The 19,556-nt window shown below is 46.0% G+C and overlaps 2 protein-coding genes across 8 annotated transcripts; both read right to left on the reverse strand.

Annotated features, from left to right (window-relative positions):
- Positions 1-1,081: 1,081 nt before the first annotated feature.
- On the reverse strand, positions 1,082-9,270 carry LOC136194749 (uncharacterized). Of its 2 annotated transcripts, XM_065983974.1 has the most exons (30): positions 9,155-9,270; positions 8,328-8,565; positions 8,049-8,205; positions 7,827-7,990; positions 7,543-7,773; positions 7,208-7,398; positions 7,013-7,147; positions 6,622-6,933; positions 6,480-6,563; positions 6,089-6,428; positions 5,827-5,923; positions 5,421-5,765; positions 5,102-5,363; positions 4,879-5,051; positions 4,745-4,831; positions 4,525-4,690; positions 4,317-4,456; positions 4,107-4,262; positions 3,868-4,054; positions 3,579-3,809; positions 3,471-3,532; positions 3,388-3,419; positions 2,836-3,207; positions 2,552-2,730; positions 2,237-2,296; positions 1,998-2,174; positions 1,733-1,947; positions 1,628-1,668; positions 1,481-1,577; positions 1,082-1,423 (listed from the first exon to the last, which is right to left on the reverse strand). In XM_065983974.1, the coding sequence occupies exons 2-30, from the start codon at positions 8,407-8,409 to the stop codon at positions 1,144-1,146; spliced, it is 5,055 nt and encodes a 1,684-aa protein (XP_065840046.1). In that variant the 5' UTR covers positions 8,410-8,565; positions 9,155-9,270; the 3' UTR covers positions 1,082-1,143. The 2 variants fall into 2 exon arrangements, with proteins under 2 accessions (XP_065840046.1, XP_065840047.1); XM_065983975.1 differs by lacking the exons at positions 7,543-7,773; positions 7,827-7,990; positions 8,049-8,205; positions 8,328-8,565; positions 9,155-9,270 and having other exon boundaries at positions 7,213-7,342.
- A 51-nt stretch (positions 9,271-9,321) lies between these two features.
- Positions 9,322-19,548, reverse strand: LOC136194748 (uncharacterized). 6 transcript variants are annotated; one of them, XM_065983972.1, is made up of 39 exons: positions 19,431-19,548; positions 19,329-19,384; positions 19,151-19,280; positions 19,059-19,094; positions 18,280-18,984; positions 17,746-17,823; positions 17,472-17,628; positions 17,257-17,420; positions 16,987-17,208; positions 16,714-16,910; positions 16,522-16,656; positions 16,133-16,444; positions 15,991-16,074; positions 15,816-15,939; positions 15,597-15,761; positions 15,282-15,378; positions 14,922-15,221; positions 14,615-14,861; positions 14,383-14,564; positions 14,250-14,336; positions 14,030-14,195; positions 13,825-13,964; positions 13,612-13,767; positions 13,375-13,561; positions 13,085-13,315; positions 12,972-13,030; positions 12,889-12,920; positions 12,435-12,785; positions 12,166-12,344; positions 11,825-11,890; positions 11,578-11,757; positions 11,309-11,523; positions 11,203-11,243; positions 11,056-11,152; positions 10,233-10,985; positions 9,934-10,167; positions 9,857-9,885; positions 9,693-9,796; positions 9,322-9,639 (listed from the first exon to the last, which is right to left on the reverse strand). In XM_065983972.1, exons 5-35 carry the CDS (start codon positions 18,446-18,448, stop codon positions 10,706-10,708), a joined length of 5,100 nt encoding a protein of 1,699 aa, XP_065840044.1. In that variant the 5' UTR covers positions 18,449-18,984; positions 19,059-19,094; positions 19,151-19,280; positions 19,329-19,384; positions 19,431-19,548; the 3' UTR covers positions 9,322-9,639; positions 9,693-9,796; positions 9,857-9,885; positions 9,934-10,167; positions 10,233-10,705. The 6 variants fall into 6 exon arrangements, with proteins under 6 accessions (XP_065840044.1, XP_065840043.1, XP_065840039.1 ...); XM_065983971.1 differs by having other exon boundaries at positions 15,597-15,939; positions 19,329-19,340; XM_065983967.1 differs by having other exon boundaries at positions 15,597-15,939.
- Positions 19,549-19,556: the final 8 nt, after the last annotated feature.

Raw genomic sequence — 19,556 nt, forward strand, 5'->3', positions numbered from 1 at the left:
TTAAAACTAGCCGTGTACCCGTCTTCGACGGGTGTATAATTATTTTTACATATTTATTAAAGTTGTGCGCGTATTTTGTAATATTCCCACACCACATCAGTAGAGAGAACCTTTCCGCTGGTGTGGCCTGGGTACCCGTCCCCAAGAGGCCCAGATCGCACCCGGGCCGCCACAGTGACTCGGAGGGTAGTCCAAAAATGTTTCTGTCTAATTGTTGGGGGTGTAAGGTTTATAGTAGATGTATTACCCCTGACCAAGTCAGCAGAGAGAGAACCTGTTTGCTGGCGTGGCCTGGGTACCCGTACCCGAGATGTCCAGATAGCACCGCTACGTGTACCCGTCGAATACGTGTACCCGTCGAATACGTGTACCCGTCGAATAGTACGTGCACCCGTCGAATACATGTACTGTACCCGTCTTCGACGGGTATACATATGTGTTTAAATACTAATAAAATTCTGCGTGTGTTTTTTAATATTCCCAGCCAACATCAGTGTGGCTGTCTAATTGTTGACCTGAGGTAGAAAATGCACCCGTTCTATATGCAGCTGCAGGAAACAGGGCAAAGGGTCCATTTACGGCAGCTGTGGATGGAGCTGCCGGAGCTCCCGTAAATCTACCGGGTCCATACACAGGATTCATACACGGCTGTCGTAAATAGTAGACCCTGTCCATCGCCCGCCTAATTGAGTACTCCGGGTGAAGGCCGGTACATAATCCGACTCACTGACTATAGGGTTTTGTACTTTGGGCGAAGGCCAGTATAGCGAGTAAGAAAAGAACATACGGGACAGCGAAGCGAACCCCACGCTTATTAGGCGAACCTCGCGAGGGCCCCTCGGAGAAACGAACCGTAAACACGCTCGAACGTTCGACAAAGAGGTTCGCGTAGGCGGCGCGACTATCGGAAGCGGAACGGCGGCAAATAAGGCGCACAAAGATCGGCAAGATGGCGACTTTCAATTTGGATTCTTAGCGCGCGCTCGGACCCTTAGCGTCTTTTGAGTATAGACCAGTTCAGTAAAATTAGAAAACGAGGAAGCGGTGATGGAATCTGATGGAAGGTCTGTTTTTTTGTCAATTTCATCCAGTCTTTTTATTACGTTAGAAACACTACTTGTATAGACAAAACTGTGCTACACCTTATAGAGCAGTTTCTTCCGTACTGAACAAGACATTCACTGAACGCTTACCAGCGGTCTCCTTCGACGGGCCACAGTCCACGCTCGCAGCAGTCTTTTCAAAGCTGTCTGACGACTCCGTCATTTCAGTTATTGAATCTAAATCGAGATTTGAAAAATCCAGATCGATGTACTCGTAAGGTTGTTCCGATTCAAGCATTTTCCCCAGTTTCTGCGAGAGAACGTTGAACGCTGGGCGCTGTCGAGGATCAGAGCGCCAACACTCAGTCATCAGTCTGTACCTAAAACACAAGAACAAAGAATCATTTTTTGTTCAGTAGTCGAGAAAAAGAACTTACAGTTCTTTGGAGCAGCTCTTTGGACAAGTCAGACGGTTGCCGCCACGCAAATGCGACAGGAAATTCCTACCAGATATGCACGGATAAGGAAAACCGCCTGCAATATGCAATTTCCTCAATTAAAAATGAGAATTTATATATTCGTACCCAAAGTGCATATTTCCCACATAACAACACCAAACGACCATCTAAAACGAAAAAAATTGGTGTTCTCATTTAGATCAATAACATTAATCAGTAGGTAAAACTTACACGTCACTTTTCTCCGTGAAGTGGCGGTGTGTGATGGCCTCGATAGACATCCATCGAAGAGGAAGAAGTTTCGCTGTTTTCTGTACATACACGCCGTCCTTGTAGACCGCTCTCGTTAGTCCGAAGTCGGACACTTTTAGTAGCTTTTCTTCGCAGACTAGCACATTTCGACACGCCAAGTCGCGATGAACGAGACCATTTCCGGTCAGATATTCCTGCAGTTAAAAATTCTCTAACATTCACTCGTTTGCAAACGGTCTTTTACCATTCCGGATGCGATTTGCCAGGCGAACGACAATAGATCGGAAGCCGTGAACATCCACTTGGCATCCACAACGTTTTCCTCACTGCTGACCGCGCGTTCATTTACTTCTTGACTCTCATCGATCTTTGATCCGTCACTATTACTCAACTGCCTGCGATGTTTGCTAAGCACGGAATCCTATGTATAAAGTGCATACGTCCAGTGCACTTTTGTTATACATATGTATAAGATAAAGTTACCGCGTCAGGGCTATTCTTTCTGGAGCAATTTGTATCCAATTTCTGATGACCTTTGGCGTACTGTTAGAATAAAAACACAGAGTACCAATCTTGCTTTAGCGCTACCTCCATCACGCGTCAACAACCTGAACCCAGCCTATACGTGTAAGAGTCCATGCGACCCGGAATTCCTCTTCCCAAGCCCCTCCCTCTCCCCCATACTTGCCAAAACACACCAACCCGGGGCTACATGGGTTTCCTGACGGCCAAACGTTATGTCCCGGTTGTGTCGAAACTATTCACTGCACAACGCGCCCTTTTTCTGCTTGTACGTACCTCAATTCGTCCTTTCTTAAGGTTGCTCAGTAGGTCGCCGTGGCAACAGTATTCGACGATCAGGCACAGCGGCCGACTTTTCGTTATGCATCCTAGCATGCTGACAATGTGCGGATGCTTCCCGATTCGCTTCATGAGTTTGATTTCTTCCATGAAGTCAGAGTCTTTCTGACACGGTCCTAAAACGGTAATAATCTATATATTCCACGCGCTTGCTTGCATAAAAATAGGCCGCCTGATTGTGTGTATACTGTACTTTTTTTTTAAAAAAAAGACTTACCTACCTTTCAACATTTTGCAAGCCACAATCGACTTCTCTTCACCGTCGGGATCGCTTCCGAGTTGACTCCGTATTGACGACTGCTTCGACCGCCTCGACGACCGCCTCGAAGACGGCGTCGACGATCGCGGCGATGACAGGTGGTAAAGATGCGCTTTGAGCACGACGCCGAAAGCGCCTTGGCCAATTTGTTCGAGCAGAAAAATGTCGCCACGATTGATTTCCCAATCGTCGCACAGCTGAACGAAATCAAACGCCTGATGCGCTACGCGATGTTGTTTGCGACGGATGCAGGTGACACTCAAAATGGTCAAGACGAGGAAAATGAACGAGCTGATGACTGACACTATAATCGTGATTCGAGGAACCGAAGAATCTGCAAAGATACGAGACAATTAATTCACCCCAACGTAATGACGAATTCTGGTCAGCAACATGATTCGTTAACCAGTTGACCGCGTTGCTGGGGAATTATAGGAGCACGAACAAGTACTCGCGTTTTGAAATCGTGCATGTTCTTGTTCATATATGATTTCGGTATTACCTAATAACGTACCTTGATGGTCAGATCTTCGTATATGATCACACCTGCAAAACACAATTGCACAGTTGCAAGAAAGAGTCAGCTAAGAAACGTACTTGCACCTTCCCGTTGAACCGTTGCAGGTGCTCGGAGTTTGGTCAAATCCCCAAGAAATCTGCTACATTTGTTAATTAATTAAGAGAGACTCGCCAAATTTTACATACCTCATCCAGCAGAATGCCACTATCGTTAATGTAAAGTTTTAGTCTGTCCGAACCTCTAGTGAAAAACGTGAAACACCCGCCAAATTTCACCCATTCTAAGAAATCGGAGTTGGAAATGTAGAAGAGCAGACGATCACGGTCGTCTAATTCAACAAAAATAGACGATAGATAAACTTTTTCCTTTGAAACATAGACCACAAGCCAAAGCCAGTACTTGTCCGCGGCCGACACCTTAATAAAAGAGAGAGAAAAAACTTATTGCTGCACGTGCGCGTTAGGTGCATTTTACATTAAATACGTGAATGACCGCAAGAGACGTGTTCGATAACGTGCTGCCGTTGAAACGAGAACTATCAGCTCCACGAACAGCGGTTCGATTTAAAGCTGATAAATTGGTTAAAAAATACGAGCTGTTGTTGATCACTAGCCCCTCCGATTCCATCTCAGAAATAAAACCAAGGCTTTCTCCCGGACAGCTAAAATGCAGCGTACATGCAACAGGCTATTAAGGACGATGACTTGACCTGCCTGTCGAAAGTGCAGTAATCTACGCATCGGCAGGAGGTGTTACAGTCACGTCCAAATTTTTCCGGAGAGCACGGGGAAGCGCACGTCGGGCCGGTCCACCCCGCAAGGCAATTGCAAGCTCCAGACACTGCATCGCAACCGGCATCGTTTTGACACCTGATGAGGAAATTTCGTCTAGTACTATCCTCTGCTTTGGGCATAAGTACCTACTCGCAGTCTTTCTTGCAGTTAGGACCGTATTTGCCTTTGAAGCACGGAAGTTCGCAGAGCTTTCCCTGCACGCCAGCTGGACAGTTGCAGCTGAAATCCCACGAGAATGCCTTCTCGATGAAACAAAATCCGTAGAGCGACTAAAAATATTTACACACGCTGTATCTTTTTTCACAAAACCAGCTGCATGCGAATAATACAGCTTTACCTGATTTGAATTGAGAGAAAAGCCTACGGGACACCAAGGCTTGCACGTCCGACTGGCCGCATACTCGGCAACGGCAGGGCGCCATGGAATAGGACCGTAAGTGGAAATTCCTCGAGATCCGCCACAGGTAAGGCTCTTGTTTCCAGGACACGAAAGATTGCAGTCGCTAAAGAAGCTGGTCAGAGAAAAAGTGCCACGTAAAACGTTCGAATTTGTAAACCTGTCCACCAAGAGAACCTCTCCGTATGCGTTGCCGCAAAAACACTGATTCGCAAAATGTACACCGTAGTACTTGTAGTTTTTGGCGCTAAAAAACTTAGTCAAGTAGGGCAAAATAACCGCCTTTAATCGCACTAGCATTTTTGGCGACAGAATTCCGGTGTCATCATTTTTGATTGTTCATCAGTGATATGTACGTGGTAGCTAAGATGCCTCTTATTAGCAAAGCAACCAAGGTAGACAGACTGATCATTAGTAGAATTCATCTGGCTTATTGAAATCGATTCCCTAGCCAAAGTCGCAAGATCCTAAGCAAACGATACATCGCGCTATTAATACACTCAATTTCAAATAATACATTGAACGTTTTCTCATATGGCTTCACGTACTCCGCCTTCGGCACCGTTATTCCATTAAACACGCCAGCATCAATGCGAATTCGACCAAATCCTCCGTTGCCTCCGCACCCGAACCTCCCGCACCCGGCTCGACCTCCCAACGCCGTTACCCGACGATCATCAGCAAAAACCTCCAATCCTCGGAGATAAATACTGCCGCCCGCGCCGCCGCCGCCGCGAGCGCCACGAAAGCTTTCCGTTTTAAAGTTCAAATCTAAGGACCTAAAGAACAGCTTATTGGCCGAATGCAAAACAACGAAGGATTAGGTTCGTTTGTACCGCGTTTCTCCATCGTCTCCATCAGCGCAAACTTGACCGGTGACTCGAATTATATTGCGAGCGTCCAAATGAATTGCTCCGCCGCCGTTGCCGCCTTTGCCACCGCGAATCGCATCAGCGGAGGCATTGACATAGACGCTGTCGCCTGAACCCGACTCTTCAATGGCGGAAGCATCGACATAGACGCTGTCGCCTGAACCCGACTCTTCAATGGCGGAAGCATCGACGTAGTCGCTGCCACTTCCACCGCCTGAACCTAAATGCAGAATTCTGAGATTGCTAAGTCCGTAGGAACGGCCTCCTTCGCCGATTCCGTGCTGGGTATCCCATCCGAAGCCAGGTTCTCTGAATAACACGGGTACGAATAAGTGAAACCGGAAAAAAAAGTCATATTTGTATCGTGCACCCCGCTGTGCCGTAGCCTCCACCGCCACCTGGTTTTCCGTATCTAAGGCCTCCCCCTCCGCCGCCTTCATTTGCAGTAGATACTGTCGTTCCTACAGCTACAAAAACAAACACGTCATGAAAAGAGTTGCAAGAGTCTAAAACTAGTCTCTCGGAGGAAAGACATAAACTGGACATTTTCTTAAAAACATACGTCGGATACATATCATTTAGACTTATCTTATTAGGGAATATCAAGTTAGATTAACGATTGACTGACTCACATTGAAAACTTTCGCCTTGTCTTCCAGAGAGATTGGATTTTGTCTTTTGACCGCCTTTGTAACCAGCCCCTCTCGCGGTAAGAATCCCACTAATAATGATATCTTGAGCGTAGACTCGAAACATTCCATTCGCTCCCGAATTGTTGCGATTCCACGGCGCCACTCTTACGGTAACATTAGCGTCTACGAAGAAAGTACGCACATTGCAGTGAACACCGGATACGACGTCGCCATCTGCAGGAGACCAGTCTTTGTAGCCCCAATCAATACCGCGGCAATCGGGCTGTAGATTCGAACAAAAATCGTAGTAAGCCGCCAATCGATTATAAATGACGTTGTGCTGTAACAAACAGGCATGGCACTTTCATTCAAATGAGTACGAAAATTTTACTGTCGTATTGAAGTCTTTCAGTGGGTCTTTGTAGCGAACAATAATTTCTCTCCTATGTAGAACTCTCTTCCAAACCATAAAGCTCTTAATTAAAGCAACCTACAATAAGAAGAGTAGAATTTCAAAATGTCAATCAACTCACCTTTATATCGCCGGCGAATCTATTCCCTGAGCAACAGTACTCTCCTCCAAGACGAAATCCATCTGCAGGTAAGGGAAAATTGGTCCGCGTTCGAACTGTTCTGAGCAAACTTCCGTTGACGTAGAGCCGCGCTTTCGTGCCATCTACTGTCATTGCAACATGATGCCATTGATCGACGTATCCTATAGTCCTAGTTCTAGCCGTATGATAACTCTTCGAGCAGCCTCTAGCAGGCATGTAGACAAGAGCGAACTTTCCGTCATTGAGAGCAACGCCCATCTTGCTGCAACGCTTAACAGTGCCCATAATAGTCTGAAAAAAACATTAATTAATTAGGAATACGATTCTGATAAATAATGCTGCAATAAATCAGGGAGAAGAGCAACTATACCTTGCGACCAGGAGCATGTGCCGTCGGCCTAAACCACCCTTCCAACGTGTACACAAAACCAGGAGACCACCATCCCAGATCGACATAGCCAGTCGCACCGTCGGTGTGAACAGAACAGGCGAAAGGAGGTCCGACCTTTAGCACAACAGAAGACTTTGAATTAGAATTAAGGTAACAACAGTATTAACATATCACCGAACAATTTGAAACGCACTGCGTTACAGGCGTTCCTAACCAAGTCGAAGGAAATTTGCAATCTTCTTGGCTGCCGTCACCTCCATACGTGGTACTCGTCGCCTTGAGAATGTTCTCACACGTCCCCGAGTTTTGACAAACCGACTCGTTTTTGTGCAATTTCCAAGCGCAATAATCGAATTGATCGCTGTCTATTCAAAGGAAACAAAGTGACGCTACCATAGAGGAAGAAGACCTCCTCTTCAAGCAGCAGAATGCCGCGTTTAATTAATCAATTAATTATTAATTAATTAAATTATCAATTAATTAAATTATTAAATTAATTTTCAACTTACCGAGGAACTCTTCGCAATTTAATCCTCTCGAGCCGGGTAAGCACAAACAGTTGTACGTCGCAGCGTCTCTGACGAGGCATTTGCCCAGATTTTCGCAAGGATTTCTCGTCACACATGGATGCGTCGACACGAGACGAAGTCTGAGTTGCGCAAACGACTGATTCGACGGCAGTACGGGAAAACAGATTCCAGGAAATCCTCCACACAGCCCGTTAACCCTCTGTCGCAAGTCTGCATAAACAAAAAATAGAAAATTATCACATAAACAATAAAAATTCACTAACTTGAGACAAACACAGAACCATTGCTGCTCATTGGCCCTTTCCAAGACCAAGTCACTTGCGGATCCACTTGAAAAGGAGTTGAAGTCAAGTCGATATCAAAGGCGCCGCGAAAAAGACAGATTTGAGTCGTTCGACTAGAGATCTTGTCACCACCTTGGCCATAGCTAGCAGAGCAAAGAAAAAGGGCAAGTGCAATTTTTTGTGCGTTCTTTTCTTTCTCACGGTATATGGGAACCGCCCTTGGCGGAAGTTGCATACGAGAAATCGTTTGTCGACACAAGCCACGAGTCAAAATTAAAACGAATGCGGGCGAAATGAGTTTCACCCCATTTGTCCCAGTTCCGCTGAAGCGCAGGGAGACGACAGTCAGACGGAAAGGCTAAATAACATGATGTAACTCAAGTGAAATCTCGTTCAAGAAAAAGAGAGACAATAACTGCAAAATTTATTATCGGAACAATCTTAATTAATAGATAGCTGATAATTATCTCATCTTCTTACCAACACCAACCAGCTTGTAATAAAGAGCGTAGTTTTTTCCTTGGGTCAGCGAAATGTATTCGGATGGCGCTCCCCCATTCATGCCTGTAAAAAATGAATAAGAGACGTCGTCAGGCCACAAAGAAACAGAAGGTGCGGAGAGAAAATAAAACTGTTCCAAAGCACGAATAGTTGGAGCGGAAAGAATCTGTTAGACTCGTCACACTCGAGTTGACTCAAAGCGCATTATATAATCTGCCTAAAAGCGAGCAAAAAATAAACCGGGGCCGCCAAACTCTAGAGTGTCGGGTCTCTTTTGAAGAAACGACACGATCCAGGGTGGGCGTATAAGCTGCCTTCTGTTGAGTGCGGAACATGCAGTTGTTTTAAACAGACCAAGTCTGGTAATTAGAACGGGACTGTACGCTTGCGGGAGAAAAAATCACAGTCCAGACTGCTTACAGTCCGTCTGAACAGTGCTTTAGAGAGAGTGCGCCTCAATACAGCTTAATAAAGGCAGAAGAATAAAATTCAAACTACGATAGGGACTCCGATAGGGGGACCCCTCTGACCCAATTCCGGTTTCGTTCTACACACGGTCCATTTTCAGTAGCCCGGGTGGTCCAATTTTGGCAGCAACGATAGGACGTCAAGTCCATTTTTTGCGACAGAGCCACTAGCACCTGACTTTAGCGTTTCCCCAAATCGCCCTATCTATGAATAGCTGAAGGCAAAACGTAGCCCCGCTGTGCGTCACAAAGGTAAACTTAGACCAGCGCAACCAAAAAAAGGAGAAGAACGAGCGATTTTTCTTCTCTTCCCTCCCTAAGATTTTTCCCAAACCATACCTTTGCAGTAGACGGAGACCACAATGCGCGGAAATATTTCCAAATTGTACTGCCCGTCCGTCCTGCTGCCCGTCTTGTAATAGTCAACGCAGCGAGAATATCGTTCTTGACCTGCTACTAGCCACTGAAAGCCCATTAGGAAGCCCAGATAGGCACCGAAAAAGCCCATGACCGCGCTACGTCTAAAGAGCTTGCCACACGTCGGTGATAGCAGAAGCAGTATGGTTCGCTTCCATTTTTTTATCTCGTTTTCGCAACGCACGCTCGTTGATTCGCAGCTCGAAGGTGTTCTCCAATCGACAGGTCCGCTTTTGAGCTGCACACCCGGCTCCACTTCCGCGTCACACACTTCACGAACTCCGCATTGAAAAAGTGCAATTGAACACACGAAAAAAACAGAATGTCGAACTTTGTTCTATTAACGTCGTGACGCGCTGGCAAGAGCCGGTGTGATAGGGCTCATAACAAAGCCGACAGAAGACGTGCTAAACATATGACGTCATATTTTTGATGATGAGCATTTTCTGCCTGTTCTTACTGAGCATTGAGGATATCCTGGTTTCGTCTCCTAAAAGACTTCCAATTCCACAGCCTGTTTGTGGCAGAGAATGTCTCCCATTTGAAGAACGCATTCATTTCATACTAAAAAGAAAAAAATAATTGCTAATTAATTTCCGGGCCAAGAAGACGAAAGCGATTAACTTCGTGAAAGTGAGAATTTTCGCACTCAGCTAAAGCAAACCGATCTCATTATTTATTAATTAAAAATTCAATCCAACCTGGACAGGCGAGTATGTACCCATGATCAGCGGTCTCAATAAAAACGCCAGTCACTAAGTACTGGGCATATATAGAATCCATACATATCATGACGTTGTACTGCTCGTCTCCACACATGATCTGTAGGGGCACGTTCAATCACTGACAGTGTATTCGTTCGTATGAGATACAAGGGCATGCTGAAATCTTTCTCGTCGGTTGTACGTATGAGCACTGCATTTGAAATAGAATTTCTGAAAAAATTGATTATTAGATATATCAATTATTCAAAATTTCATTTTAAGACGAACGCGCGCACTTTGCGAATTTTCCCCGGTCGCAGCCCATGGCACGGGCTTTTCGCAGTACAGCGTAGTCGTTTCTAGAAGGCTGCCCGGAGGTACCAAATTCGTTTGTTTCCGGGAGCGAGTACGCGACTTCGAGATGGGTGGCAAGTTGAGGGAGCCCCCTTTTTTCTTACTCGAACTCGCGTCCGCTGAATATGATTCGGATGTCGCGCGAGCGAGCGAGCGATTGGTTCGCGGACGGACAACGAGGGATCGACGTCGACGGGCGTGCGTCGGTGCGAGTCGAAACGAACGATTAGACGCACGGAGCTTATAGCGCCCGAAAGACGGCTCTTCTCTATATTGCGACTACAACCTGCTCGCACACGTGTAGCTACGATTTGTTAGTGCGCTAACTGTGACGTCTCGCGCGTTGATTACCCGCACCACTTCCGTCTTGTCCAATTCCTATGTTGTAAGCCCAAATACTGGGGTAGTCAACCTCTTATACAGCAGTTTCTTCCGTACTGAACAAGACATTCACTGACCGCTTGCCAGCGGTCGCTTTCGACGGGCCACAGTTCACGCTCGCAGCAGTCTTTTCAAAGCTGTCTGACGACTCCGTCATTTCAGTTATTGAATCTAAATCGAGATTTGAAAAATCCAGATCGATGTACTCGTAAGGTTGTTCCGATTCGAGCATTTTCCCCAGTTTCTGCGAGAGAGCGTTGAACGCTGGGCGCTGTCGAGATTCAGAGCGCCAACACTCAGTCATCAGTCTGTACCTAATGCACAAGAACAAAGAAGCATTTTTTCGTTCAGTAGCGAAAAAGACAGAGCAAAGATCTTACTTACAGTTCTTTGGAGCAGCTTTTTGGACAAATCAGACGGTTGCCGCCACGCAAATGCGATAGGAAATTCCTACCAGATATGCACGGATAAGGAAAACCGCCTGCAATATGCAATTTCTTCATTTAAAAATGAGAATTTATATAATCGTACCCAAAGTGCATATTTCCCACATAACAACACCAAACGACCATCTAAAACGAAAAAATTGACGTGTTCTCATTTAGGCCAATAACATTAATTAGCAGGTAAAACTTACACGTCGCTTTTCTCCGTGAAGAGACGGTGTGTGATGGCCTCGATAGACATCCATCGAAGAGGAAGAAGTTTCGCTGTTTTCTGTAAATAAACGCCGTCTTTGTAGACCGCTCTCGTTAGTCCAAAATCGGACACTTTGAGTAACTTGTCGTCGCAGACTAGCACATTGCGACACGCCAAGTCGCGATGAACGAGCCCCTTTCCGGTCAGATACTCCTGTAGTTCAAAATTCTGTGACACTAATTCAGTCATTTGCAAAAGTTCTTTTACCATTCCGGATGCGATTTGCCAAGCAAACGACAATAGATCAGAAGCCGTAAACATCCACTCGGCATTCTCAACGTTTTTCTCATCGCCGACTGTGCGTTCATTCACTTCTTCTTGACCCTCATCAATCTTTGATCCGTCACTATTACTCAACTGCTTGCGATGTTTGCTAAGCACGGAATCCTACGTATATAAAGCAAAAAGCGCATTCATCCAGTGCCGTTTTGTTATACAAGATAAAGTTACGTGCCTCCGACTCGTTGGAGTTATTCTTCTTGGAGCAACTTCTATCAGATTTCTGATGACTTTTGGCGTACTGTTAGAATGCAGAAAACACAGTATACCAAGCTTGCTTTATAGCGCTAATCCCATTACGCGTTAACCTCGACCCAACCTATAATCTAAGATGATTCTGTGAAAGGAATCCCCCGAAAAAAACTTTAGGACCTAGATATACTTAAGTGCCCATCATTGCAAAAACGCCTTATTTATAAACCTAAATCCACCCCCTGACGGCCATATGCAATTGTGAATAAACTCTTCACGTTTCACTGCATGCACAACGCCCTGTTTCTGCTTCTAAAAACGTACCTCAAGTCGCCCTTTCTTAAGGTTGCTCAGTAGGTCACCGTGACAACAGTATTCGACGATCAGGCACAGCGGCCGACTTCTCGTTATGCATCCGAGCATGCTGACAATGTGAGGATGCTGTCCGATTCTCTTCATGAGTTTGATTTCTTCCATGAAGTCAGAGTCCTTCTGACAGGGTCCTAAGCAATCAATATTCCACGCGCTTAATTGCTTGTATATATGCCGCCTGATCGTGTGTTATACTAAAAGCTGGGCATAAAATGACTTACCCTTTAACATTTTACACGCCACAATCGACTTCTTTTTACCGTCGGGATCGCTTCGAAATCGACTCCGTATCGACGACCGCATCGACGTTCGCGTCGGAGATCGCGGCGATGATTGGTGGTAAAGGTGCGCTTTGAGCACGACGCCGAAAGCCCCTTGGCCGATAGTTTCGAGCAGAAACACGTCGCCCCGATTGATTTCCCAATTGTCGCGCAGCTGAAGGGAATCAAACGCGGGATACGCCGAGCGCTGTTGTTTGCGACGGATGTAGGTGGCACTCAAAACAGCCAAGACGAAGACAACGGACGAGCTGATGACTGACACGATAATTGTGAATAGAGGAACCGAAGAATCTGTAAAAACATGAGACAATTAATTAGGTGATTCGTTAAAAACTTAACATTTGTGCTGCATGATTTCGCCATTGCCTATAATCTATATATAAAGTGAACGTACCTTTTCGGTCAGATCTACGCGTATGCTCACACCTGCACAACGCAATTGCACAGCTTCGTCTGGGGCTGCTATAAAAAGCGTACCTGCACCTTTCCGTTAAACTATTGCAGGTGCTCAGAGTTTGGTCAAATCCCCAAGAAATCTGTCATGTTTACTGAATAAGCCAGTCAGGGAGGTTTTGCCAAACTTCACTTACCTCATCCAGCTGAATGCCACTTTCGTTAATGTAAAGTTTTAGTCCGTCAAATCCTCTAGTGAAAAACGTAAAACAACCGCCAAATTTCACCCATTCCAGGAAATCGGAATTGTGAATATAGAAAAGCAGACGGTCACGATCGTGTGATTCCACAAAAGTTGAAGCTGAATAATCGTTTCCGTTTGAAACATAGACCATCAGCCAGAGCCAGTATTTGTCAACGGCCGACACCTTAAAGAAAAAAAACCCGCATTGCTGCATGCACGGACGCGTTATAAGGAACATTTTACATTAAATACGTAAATGACTCCAAGTGACGCGTTCGTTGACGCGCTCCCATTGAAACCAGAGCTTACAGCCCCTCGAACGGCGGCACGATTTAAAGCCGATGAATTGGTTAAAAAATACAAACTGTCATTGATCACTAGCCGCTCCGATTCCATTTCAGAAATAAAACCGAGGCTTTTTCCTGGACAACTAAATACAGCGCACATACAGCAGGCTTAACAAGGATTTGACATGCTTGCCTGCCGGAAGTGCAGTAATCTACGCATTTGCAGGAAGTGTTGCAGTCGGAACCAAATTTTCCTGGGTAGCATGGGGAGGCGCAGGTCGGGCCCGTCCATCCTGGAAGACAATTGCAAATTCCAGACACTGAATCACAACTGGCATCGTTTTGACATCTAGATAATAATAGAGAAGTTTCGTCTGGCACTATCGTCTGCTTTGGCTACACCTACTCGCAATCTTTCTCGCAGTTGGGTCCGTATTTACCTTTAGAGCACGGAAGCTCGCAGAGCCTTCCGTGGACGCCAGCTGGACAGCTGCAGTTGAAATCCCACGAGAATGCTTTGACAATGGAACAAAATCCGTAGAGCGGCTAAAATTAACGTTACCCATGCATGAATCATGTTTTCAGACTACGTGCAACTAATACAGCTGTACCTGATTGGAAGTGCGCGAAAAGCCCACGCGACACCAAGGCTTGCACGTCCGACTTGCTGCAAACTCGGCAATGGCAGGGCGCCTTGGTATAGGACCGTATGTGGAAATTCCTTGAGAGCCGCCACACAAAAGGCTCCTGTTTCCAAGACAAGGAAGATTGCAGCCGCTAAAACATGCATGCAATAAGTAGAGAAAATCGTCATGCACGTATTGCGTAAACCTGTCCTCTAAGACAACGTTTCCGTATTCGTTGTCGCAAAAACATTGATTCGCATTATGTACACCGTAGTACTTGTAGTTTTTGGCGCTAAAATACTTCATTGACTGGTGCGTAATAACCTCCTTAGCATTACTAGCATTTTTGACGACAGAATTCCGGTGTCATCATTTCTGATTGTTCATCAGTGACAGGCACGCGGTAGTTAAGATGACGCTTATTAGCTACGTCCGCAAAGCAACCAAGGTAAACAGACTGATCATTCGAAGAATTCATCTTGCTTATTGAAATCGATTCCCTAGCCAAAGTAGCAAGATCCTAAACAAAAAATGTCGTGCGCGATTAACCCAATTTCGAATTACTAGTACATTGAACGTCTTCCGATATGGCACAGACTCCGGACTTGGCATCGTTTCCCCCGTAAACACGTCAGCATCGATGCGAATCCGACCTGAACCTCCGTTACCTCCACACCCAAACGTCCCGCACCCGCCTTGACCTCCGAACGCCGTCACCCGACTATCATTAACCAAAACCTCCAACCCCCTGAGATAAATACTGCCACCCGCGCCGCCGCCGCCTCCAGCACCACAAAAGATTTCCTTTTCAAAGTTCCTAAAAGAACAGTTAGAGTTCTGAATAAAAAAATATCAAGGATTATAGGTTCTTTTGTACCGCCCTTCACCATCGTCTCCGTCAGCGGAAACTTGACCGGTGACTCGAATTACATTGCGAGCGTCCAAATGAAGTGCTCCGCCGCCGTTGCCGCCTTTGCCGCCGTGAATCGCCCCAGCGAGGGCATGGACATCGACGCTGTCGCCCGAACCCGAATCTTCACCGACGGAGGCATTGACATAGTCGCTGCCACTTCCACCGCCCGAACCGAAATGCAGAATTCGGAGATTGGTACGTCCGTAGGAGCGGCCTCCTTCGCCGACTCCGTACTGATTGCTATCTTTACCGACGCCAGGTTGTCTGAATAAAAACACGGGTGCGGAATCAGTGTAACCGGAAAAAGTCACATTTGTGTATTACCCCGCTGTGCCGTAGCCTCCGCCGCCACCTGGTTTTCCGTACATAAGGCCTCCCCCTCCGCCGCCTTCATTTGCAGCAAATACTGTCGTTCCTACAGCTACAAAAATAAACGCGTCATTCCCGTAAGGCTTCAACGTCTGTTCGTACGGTACATGTACAAATGAACTGTTAGAGTCTAAATATTTGTACTTACTTCACCTCGTAAAACTATAGTCTCTCGGAGGAAAGACATAAACTAGATACGTATGAACATATCATAAGACCTAGCTTATTATGAGAGATTTTTACTTTAATCATTGACATTGACTGACTCACACTGAAAACTTTCGCCTTGCTTTCCAGAGAGATTGGACTTCGCCGATTTTTGACCGCCTTTGTAACCAGCCCCTTTCGCGGTAAGAGTCCCCCTAATAACGATATCTTGAGCGTAGAGTTGAAACGTTCCATTCGCTCCGAAGTTGTTGCGATTCCACGGTGCCACTATTACGGTAACATTAGCGTCTATGAAGAAAGTACGCACATTGCAGTGAACACCGGATACGACGTCGCCATCTGCAGGAGACCAGTCTTTGTAACCCCAATCAATACCGCGGCAATCGGGCTGCAAATTCGAACAAAAATCGTAGTGAGCTGCCAATCGATTATAGATGACGTTGTGCTGTAAAAAATAGGCATCAAATTTTTACTTAGTATAACACAGAAATTTTACTGTCGTATTGAAGTCTTTCAGTGGGTATTTGTAGTGAACAATAATTTCTCTCCTATGTAGAACTCTCTTCCAAACCATAAAGCTCTTAATTAAAGCAACCTACAATAAGAAGAGTAGAATTTCAAAATGTCAATCAACTCACCTTTATATCGCCGGCGAATCTATTTTCTAAGCAACAGTACTCTCCTCCAAGACGAAATCCATCTGCAGGTAAGGGAAAAGCGGTCCGCGTTCGGGCAGATCTGAGCAAACTTCCGTTGACGTAGAGCCGCGCTTTCGTGCCATCTACTGTCATTGCAACATGATGCCATTGATCGACGTATCCTATAGTCCTAGTTCTAGCCGTATGATAACTCTTCGAGCAGCCTGTAAGAGGCATGTAGACAAGAGCGAACTTTCCGTCATCGAGAGCAACGCCCATCTTGCTGCAACTCTTAACAGTGCCCATGATAGTCTGAAAGAGACAAAAGAAAAACGGTTTTTAGTTAACTAACCCATAGAGCAAATAATTATGAATATGAGCAATCATACCTTGCGACCAACCACATATGTCGTCGGCCTGAACCACCCTTCCAATGTGTACACACTACCGGGAGACCACCATCCAAGATCAACGTAGCCACTCACACCATCGGTGTGAACAGAACAGGCAAAAGGGGGTCCAACCTTTAGCACAAGAGCTGACTTCAAATTGGAATTAAAATCACTAGTTCTACTAATCACCGAGCAATTTGAAACGCACTGGGTTACAGACTTTCCGAGCCAAGTCGAAGGAAATTTGCAATCTTTTTGGTCGCCGTCACCTCCGTACGTCGTACGCGTGCTCGTCGTCTTGAGAACGTTCTCGCACTTTCCCGAATTTTGACAAACCGGGCCCTTTTCTCGCGATTTCCAAGCGCAAAAATCAAACTGATCGCTGCCTGTTCAGAAGAAACGTCAGAGAAAAAATAAATCGCAGACCCCCTTCGTCGTCCATGCAGTGTGTAATAAACTTACCTAGGAGATCTCCGCAGTTTGATCCTCTCGAGCCGGGTAAGCACAAACATTCGTACGTCGCAGCGTCTCTGACGATGCATTTTCCTAAATTTGCGCAAGGATTTCTCGTTACACACGGATGCGTCGAGACAAGACGAAGTTTGAGTTGCGCGAACGACTGATTCGACGGCAGTACGGGAAAACAGACCCCTCCGCAACGCCCTTTAACCTTCTGTTGCAATTCTACATAAAGAACAAATAGGAAAGTAATAACGACGAAAACTCACTAACTTGAGAAAGACACAGAAGGTTTATTGCTCATTGGCCCTGTCCAAGACCAAGTCACTTGCGGATCAACTTGAAAAGGAGTTGAAGTCAAGTCGATTTCAAAGGCACCGCGAAAACGACAGGCTCGAGTCGTTTGACTATAAAACTTGTCGCCGCTTTGGCCATAGCTAAGACGGCAAAGAAATGGCAAGTACAATTTCTTTTTGCGTTCTTCTCACGGTATATGGGAACCGCCTTCGACGGAAGTTGAGTATGAGAAATCGTTTGTCGACACAAGCCACGAGTCAAAATTAAAGCGAACGCGGTTGAAGTGAGTTTCACCCCATTCGTCCCAGTTCCGTTGAGGCGCGGTGAGACGACAGGCAAACGGCAAGCCTAAATAAAATGATGCAACTCAAGTGAAATCTCGAGAGAGACACTTAACTCATTATTGCAAAATTTATTTATTGAAACAATCTTAACAGATAGCTGATAATTATCTGATCTTCTTACCAAGCAGCTTGTAATAACGAGCGTAGTTGTTTCGTTGGGTCAGCGAAATGTATTCAGATGGCGTTCCCTTATCCATGCCTGTAAAAATGAATAAGAGACGTCGTGTTAAAAATTGACCAAGTCTGGGTGTACGCTTGCGGAGAAAAAAACAATCCAGACTGTGTACTGAACAGCGCCTTAGACAGATTATGCCTAAATACGGCTTAGGAACGGTAGAAGAAAATTCAAACTACAAATACGATAGGGGACCCCTCTGACACAATTCCAGTTTCGTTCTACTCGGTCCATTTTCAGTGGTCCCCGTGTGGTCCAATTTTGGCAGCAACGATAGGACGTCGAGTCCATTTTTTGCAACAGAGCCACTAGCACCTGACTTTAGCGTTTCCCCAAATCGTCCTATCTATGAATAGCTGAAGGCAAAACGTAGCCCCGCTGCGCGTCACAAAGGTAAACTTAGATCAGCGCAACCAACAAAAGGAGAAGAACGAGCGATCTTTCCTCTCTTTTCCCCCTAAGATTTTTCCCAAACCATACCTTTGCAGTAGACGGAGACCACAACGCGCGGAAGTATTTCCAAATTGTACTGCCCGTCCGTCGTGCTGCCCGTCTTGTAATAGTCAACGCAGCGAGAATATCGCTCTTGACCCGCTACTAGCCATTGAAAGCCCATTAGAACGCCAATATAGGCACCGAAGAAGCCCATGACCGCGCTACGTCTAAAGAGCTTGCCACACGTCGGAGTGGGTGATAGCAGAAGCAATATGGTTCGCTTCTATTTTTTATCTCGTTTTTGCAAACGCACGCTCGTTGATTCGCAGCTCGAAGGTGTTCTCCAATCGACAGGTCCGCTTTTGAGCTGCACACCCGGCCCCACTTCCGCGTCACACACTTCAGGAAATCCGCATTGAAAAAGTGCGATTGAGCACACTTCGATCGTCGAAAACAGAATGTCGAAGTTCGTTCTATATCAACGACGCGACCCCCCCGTAGGCATTCGTGATTGACGCCGCCTGACAACTGCTCTCTTCCTGCCTCACGAAATTAGTATTGTCTTGTGTCAGACTCACCATTAGCTAAAGCTATTCATCTGCATGATTGATAAACAGTCTGAAGAACGGTGCAGTAGCGATCACCCTTGTGACAGTAAGAGGAAAGAAAGCGAATCGGAGATTCCTCTGCGGACTCCAACCGCGAATCCACTTAGGAGATCCGATCGGAAGCACAGACCGTAAGAGTGATCTGCAGGAATGATAAAAAAATTCAATCGTCTCACATCAGGTCTCGTCTGATTGTGTGTGTCGCCGACAGCTCACCTGTCCTTCGTAAAACTAACGGCGATACGGAGTGTTCTATAGAAACGATTAGTTTGAACAGTGCAAGAGGAGTAGCGACTATAGACAAGTACTCTAGTCTAGAAGAGTGAATATCCCACGCAACGACGGCGCGTGTGTCTATACGACGTACGCGCCGGGCTGCCTCCGTGTCCGTCAAAACAACACATCCACGCGTCGACTTTTGACTTCAAGTCCAGGGTCCTAAGCTACGTTTGCAATCGATAATCCTACTTGCAAAGAAAAACATACTTGGTAGCCCCCCTAAAGGAGCCCGGCCGTTCAATCGTAGCTATGGCTCAATAAGCCTACGTCAATCTGAATAAGTGCATTGTCGACAGGCCTCTCTTCTACCGTTTCGAAGTCTTTGACCCCGTCCTCGACGGCGCGCGGCTCGAACAATCGTGAACGTTCGACTGACAGACGGTGATAAGAACAGCTAGCTGCTTTCACCGGTGATATTTTGCACTGCTCACTGTC

Source organism: Oscarella lobularis, chromosome 13 (assembly GCF_947507565.1).
Source record: "Oscarella lobularis chromosome 13, ooOscLobu1.1, whole genome shotgun sequence".
Taxonomy (NCBI): domain Eukaryota; kingdom Metazoa; phylum Porifera; class Homoscleromorpha; order Homosclerophorida; family Oscarellidae; genus Oscarella; species Oscarella lobularis.